General features: G+C 35.1%; 1 protein-coding gene across 1 annotated transcript; it reads left to right on the top strand.

The window, feature by feature from the left end:
• The first annotated feature begins 464 nt into the window (after positions 1–464).
• LOC127127594 (L-type lectin-domain containing receptor kinase S.4) lies at positions 465–2,782 on the top strand. The gene has a single exon (XM_051056844.1). The coding sequence runs from the start codon at positions 696–698 to the stop codon at positions 2,622–2,624; it is 1,929 nt and encodes a 642-aa protein (XP_050912801.1). The 5' UTR covers positions 465–695; the 3' UTR covers positions 2,625–2,782.
• The last annotated feature ends 4,354 nt before the right edge of the window (positions 2,783–7,136 follow it).

Genomic DNA, 7,136 nt, shown 5'->3' with positions numbered 1-7,136 from the left:
TGAAATTTGAAAGGTGTCACATATGAATAATAGTGATGTGACACATGTTATATTGAAATGTCAACGTGATAATGCATGTTTCAGATTTAATATATTATAATATATGACATAGTCAATTCTCCTCTGAATTTTTATGGCAATAAAAATAGGAGATATTAGGTGTTTATATATATATATATATATATATATATATATATATATATATATATATATATATATATATATATATATATATATATATATATATATATATATATATAAATTTAAGAGAAGTTTGGGTATATTTTTAAACTAGAGGAGGTATAATGTCATTTGAAAAGACCTCAAAAGAGAGGAGGTGAGTGTAAATTTCCTTAATTATAATCAATAGCTTTCAAATTTTCCATTCACATTAAAGTCTTGATACCATTTAGTCATACAAATATTGGTACCACAGAAATGGACCCTGCGAACTGACCAAGTCAATGGTTGCAAATATGACTTGGTCTTGTCTTGTGTCTGATAACTGTATGCATCAAAACTTCATACTTGGAAGAGTGGAGCTATCATCAAACACTCCTTCCACAACTTGTCATCACAAGTAATCCTCTCCCATTATTCTCAACTCAACACAACCTAGTATGCTTGTTCCATCAACACTATCATATCTCAAGCCTTTACCTTTCAATTTCCTTTCCTGATTTAGCTTGTTCATCATGTCAATTCATCTTCAATTCTTGATATCAGTTTTGCTATTCCTCTCTGTGCCAGTATTATCCCAAATTGACCAGCTCATGTATGTTGGATTCAAGGATGCTGGTCCCAACAATTTAACCTTGAATGGAACTGCAGAGATAGATAAAAACGGCATCATAAAGTTAACAAATGAAACAAGCAATTTAACCAGTAAAATTGTTGGTCAAGCTTTTTACTCTCAGTCTTTTCAGCTAAAGAACTCAACAACCGGTAAAGCTTTCTCCTTTTCTTCCTCGTTTGCTCTTGCTTTTGTTCACAAGTATCCAAGTGGTGGTCATGGGATCAGCTTCTCAATAGTAACTTCTAAAGATTTATCATATGACACTGGTAATTCTTCTAACCATAGTTTTGATGTTGAGATTTACACCGTTCTAGACTATGAGCGTAGTGATAACCATGTTGTAATAGACACCGTTCCATACTATCATTCAACACTGCAAGAAAGTAATTTCAAAAGTGGGAAACCATTTCTTGTTTGGGTTGATTATGACTCTTCACATAATCTCGTTAGTGTTACACTTTCATTAACTTCAATCAAACCTCAAAAACCAAATTTGTCCTTTCATAAGGATCTATCACCTATCCTTCATGATATTATGTATGTTGGATTTTATGCTTCAACTTGGCCGCCGGAGATCTCTTATTACATTTTGGGTTGGAGCTTTAAAATCAATGGACCAGCACCATTTCTTGATTTGACTTCACTTCCACAATTTCCACAACCAAAGAAAAAACAAACTTCTTTGATAGTTGGTGTTTCTGTTACTGCGTTGTGTTTCATAGCATTTGGTATTTACGTACTCAGAAAAATCATGAATGCTGATGTGATAGAAACATGGGAGCTTGAAATTGGGCCACATAGATACTCCTATCTAGAGCTCAAGAAAGCTACAAAAGGTTTCCAAGAGAAAGAGTTACTTGGGCAGGGTGGTTTCGGAAAAGTTTACAAAGGGACATTATCGAAATCAAGTATCCAAGTGGCCGTTAAAAGAGTTTCACATGAATCAAAACAAGGATTGAGGGAATTTGTGTCGGAAATCGCCACCATAGGCCGGCTTCGCCACCGGAATTTGGTTCAATTACTTGGATGGTGTCGTCGCAGAGGAGACCTTTTACTTGTGTACGATTTCATGGCGAATGGAAGCTTAGACAAGTATTTGTTTAAAGATTCAAAATTTGAGCTAAGTTGGGAAAAAAGGTTTAAGATAATAAAAGGTGTTGCTTCAGGTCTTTTGTTTCTACATGAAGGGTATGAGCAAGTGGTAATACACAGAGATGTTAAGGCTAGCAATGTGCTTTTAGATTTTGAATTCAATGGAAGATTAGCTGATTTTGGTTTGTCAAGATTGCATAAACATGGTGGTAATCCAGGCACAACAAGAGTGGCGGGAACATTTGGCTATTTGGCACCAGAGTTGCCTAGAACAGGAAAGCCATCTACATGTTCTGATGTTTTTGCATTTGGTGCACTTCTTCTTGAGGTTGCTTGTGGAAGAAGGCCCATTGAACCAAAGGCATTACCAGAAGAATTGGTGTTGGTGGATTGGGTGTGGGAAAGGTACAAAGAAGGAAGAGTACTTGAAGTAGTAGACCCTAAATTGAATGGTAATTTTGATGAAAGTGAAGTAATGATGGTGTTGAAATTGGGATTGATATGTTCAAATGATGTTCCTACTATAAGGCCTAGCATGAGACAAGTAGTGAGGATTTTGGATGGAGAAGTTGAGTTGCCAAATGAATTGAGACAGCCAAGAGATATTGAATCACAGGAGGGGTTTGATGAATTTTTGCGTTGTCTTGAAACTTCTTCATTTGATCAAACGAGTTCAAGCTCCTATCTTGGAATTAGAGACATGAATACTAGGTTTGTCTCTTCTGCTAAATGGTAGTATAAAATTCTCGTGAATGTGTCATGTTGGTTACCATTTGTAGGTACACAATATAGAATCTTTCTTTTATTTCAATTTTAGATAGAAGCAATATAGAATCTGAATTTTAGAAACTTGTATAGAATATTATTAAATTATAAATGAAACTATTGAAATGTGATTGTTTCTTTATTTACAATATTATGTATAATATTCATTTTTTTTAAAGTAGTCTATTGGTCATATTATGTCTTAAAAGTGCATAAAATATCAATGTTTCAAAAATTGGTTAGGTCCATCGGTTGAATTGATAATCAGAGTTGAATTTAGCTCGATCGACTTTGTAAAATTGTTGTTGGACAAAAATCGGTATTACTAAAAAAATCGAATTAAGTCATTTTAAACTTGTTGTTCCTTTTGGATTGACTGCATTTTGCAAGACAACATCATAGAGAAGTGTTCAAGTTTGCCAAACTGCTTCAAGATGATTTTCAGGTGCAAAAGGGACACATGTTGAACGTGATGTCACAACATGTGGGTACGACATCTGGGTGGTGCAAAAGGGACACATGTTGAACGTGATGTCACAACATATGGGTACGACATCTGGGTCTTGCTCAACAAGGCAGATTGATGCGTTTTGGAACGAATTTTCTGTTGAAGATTCAGTTAGATTTTATTGCTTTTATTTAGCAATATGATTATATGATTTGTTGAACAGTTGTGAAGATCAAATCAAACTAAAATGTGATTTAAATTTGAATTTGAATTAAACCAAATCATATCTTTCCGTCAGAGATATTTATGGAATAAATAATATCCAACTGAATGTGCAAAGATTCTGGACGAAATTAAATCTAATATCCAAGGAGAAAAGCCCATAATACTTTTGTTATATAAGGAGCTCAAGACCTAGATTGGAAAATAAGCAATATTTAAAAAGATTTATTGTGTTAGTAGGGTTTAAAGTCCTTGTTTTTGCTTTATGTTGTAACACCTCAAAATTTGCCCTCCTCTCTTGGGACTAGCATTAACATATTGCATACATTTTAGGTCATTAGGCATTTCATGTTGCATATCATGTGGTTACATTGTGCAAGCCATACTCCCAAGTCTTGATCAGAAGATGAGGAAGTCAAGTGCAAGCCTAGGGTTTACTGATTGATCATGGCCATCTGAGGATTGGGCTGTGAATTAGGGTTTCATGATTCTCAGGGGTGTTGGTCTTCATATTGATTGAAGTGATACATCATCATCATCATGGTTGGATGTCATCAGGAGATTGAAGAAGATTCCTTGAGATTAGGGTTTTGACCACTGGTCAACCCTAATCAGTTGCATTGGGCCAATCAGGGCATAATCAGGAGATGGGGTTTATGGTGGTTATGAGGATCATTATGTGATTATATTGTGATTATTGAGGCTAGGGTTTCACCCTTGAGCCATTTCAGTTGAAGATTGGAGCTCAGATTGATCTATGCATTGCCAGATTCATCTATCAGATGAAAAGTCAACTGTGGTCAACTGTACATGATCTGGTGAATTTGGAGGTGGAAAGGAGTTGGATACACTTCATTCATGTTGGGACAAGTGTTATATGACATCTCAAGGCTTAAGAATGAAGAAAATCAAGTCAGGACAAAAACTGCCAAAAATAGAAAGTGACTTGTAATTAAAGTTTCCAAAAATGGAAAGGTTTTGACATCAAAATAAGATGTCCAAGGAAGCTTCAAATAAAAAATTGTTCAACATGAAAGTTGTAGATCTTGTTCTCACCTTTCCAAAAAGTCCAAGAACTTGAAAATCCAATGTGTGGTTGGAAAGTTATGGTTCAGTGAAATTCAAAAGTGACCCGTAATCAGGAGGCCATAATTTCCACATGGTTTGGCCAAATTGCAAGTTCTTTATATGCACAAACTCCATTTGACATGTACTTTCATGGTGCATCATTGGATTTTCCCAAAAGTGGCCAAGGCAAAAAGTCACTTTTCAACTGGACAGCTGAATTGGACCAGGGGCAAAATTGTCCAACTTTCAAAATAATTGGAATTTTGAGATGAGACTTTTTGCTACACCTCATAAATGGAATTTGGAGTGTGTTGGAATCATCATTTCATGCATAGACCTTGTAAATTGAGATTTGGCTTGAAAAATGCAATGGCTAAAATTGGACATTATGCTACCACATAGTGAAATTGAGAAATAAGCATCCAATGGGAGTGAGACAAGTTTCTACAGCTCACACATGGCATTTGGGAGGTGTGTGAGCTGTCATTGAGGTGGCATGAGCTGTCATATGGAAATTACACTTTTACCCCTCACTTGAAATTAGCATTTTCACTTACATTCCAATTTGGTTAATTAAGTTGATTAAGCATGGATTAGTGCAACATATATAAGCCTAATCATTCCATAATCATAACAGAATATCACAAATTCCAAAACCAGATCTGAAAAACTCTTCATTCTCTCAATTCTTCAAGAACTCAAAAAAAACCAAAATCCCTAAAAACTCCATCAATCTTTGATCATTTTGGGAGATTCTTTTTGCAGTGATCTTACATTGGCCTAAGCTCCATCTGTTTGCACCTTTCAACATCCAAATCCGCGCCAAAAGCTACTGTACCTTCAAGATCCATCAATGGCAAATGGTGATTTGGAGCACTAGGAGCAAAGGCACGTGGACCTGAGCGCATCTAGCATCTTCTTTATCCTTATACTCCACCTGTTTGGAGCTGAATCACGCAGATTCCATTGATTTCACCACTGCAAGTTCCAGGTACCTTCAGTTTCGAACATCACTATTTGATCCATGTTTATGTGCGTTCTATAAGTCGTGTTATGTAGATTACGATGATACTTTTAGAATTGCAAATGGACAACTGTAGCGCATGAAATCTAGGTTTGAAATTTAGATCCAAAACCCTAACGCGTTCGATTCTTGAGATATAGCCACTGTTAGGTTAATTGGAGCTCATATTCGTGTTCCACATGTTGAAACGGTTCCAACGGATATCTATTTGTCTGTTTTGGTGACGATCTGAGGAATGCGTGTTCTTGAGTGTTTTTGAAAGTTCTGGAAATGTTTGGTCTGAAACGAAGAAGAACAAGGCGTTTGATCCTGAAACGCGTTTGAATTTTCAAAACCCGTGTTTCCCTCCCGCGCCACTGTTATTACCAAAATGCCATTACTAATTCTTAATTAATTTGATTTAATTTTAAAAAATTATAAACACATTAAAAAATTCATAAAAAATTGTAGAAAATTCATAAAAATGTGAGGATTTTTCTGTGACTTTGTGGTTGAGTGTAGAATTTTTTTGACCTATTGGTCAAAGTTGTGCTTGGTAATAATATTATTTGGCTTAGGCTTGTTTCACATGTGTCCATTTTTGCTACCTTCTACCAATTTGATCATGAAATTCTCATGATGTTAAATAAATTCTTGCCAATTTTTGTGATGAATGTTGACTGGATGATGTTTATTTCCATGTAAAATTCTTGAATTTTTGATGCCTGGCCATTGAGATATGATTTTTGTAACTTAGGTGTGACAATGTGTGTCACACCTTATTATGTCAATTTGCTGGATTTAATTGAGTGACCTATACTTGGTGAAATGATGTGAAATTTTGCATGATGGTTGATTAACATGTTAGGATGCTATGTGATATTTTGTGGAATTTTACATTGCATTTTCAATTTGATTGTGATTTTTCATTTCTGTTGGTCAATTGTGCAAGCTTGTTTGACATAGGTTGGTAGATTGAATGAGAAATGCTCATATGGTATTGGATTGTCATGAAATTTGATATGTTTGTAATAGACACATAATGTGACATCCCTGTTTTGGTCTTATCCATTTCTTTTTTGTTTTCATTGAGTTATGAATTTTTGAAGTGGATGTATGTGTTGATGTTGTGATTTGGAGCCTATAATTGTGTCTGTTTTTGTTGATTTTCATTGACATGGTTCCATTTGCCCAATTAAGCTGAAATTTGGTGTGCCATACCTGGATTAGGCCCTGTTTAGGTGTAAATTATTTGAGAATTTTTAGAATTGTTTTGATATGGAATTGAATGCAATAGTTCTGTTTGCATGTTTGGTGCTTCATTTGAACTAGTTTGCCTTATTTTGTGCATAACATGAGCATGATGAATGATATAAACATGAGACCAATGGTGTTTGCTCTTGTTTGACATTAATTTGAGATTGGTTGGTGGATACCTTGCTGTTTAGGAATTTTTATTGCCTTTGGACCCTAGGCTTAGCCTAGTGGTCTAGTTGCTAATGTTTGCTTGATTTTTCAGGATCAAAAGCATAATGCACATGGAGAATGATCCAAATCAATTTTAATTGATGTTGTTGATGTTTGTATATTAACATAGCATTGTTTTGTAGGTGTTGAAGCTTGGGCTTAAGCCTTGAGCTTGCCTTGTGTTGTGCATTGAGTTGTATATTCTGTCTGATTGAACTTGCTGTTTATGGTTTGTCTGTCTGATTACTAACTGTGTTTGATTGTTTCCAGGTACT

This window comes from Lathyrus oleraceus, chromosome 3 (genome assembly GCF_024323335.1).
Source record: "Lathyrus oleraceus cultivar Zhongwan6 chromosome 3, CAAS_Psat_ZW6_1.0, whole genome shotgun sequence".
Lineage (NCBI taxonomy): Eukaryota > Viridiplantae > Streptophyta > Magnoliopsida > Fabales > Fabaceae > Lathyrus > Lathyrus oleraceus.
The sequence above is the reverse complement of the archived record's forward strand: the minus strand, read 5'-3'. Positions and strand labels throughout refer to the sequence as shown.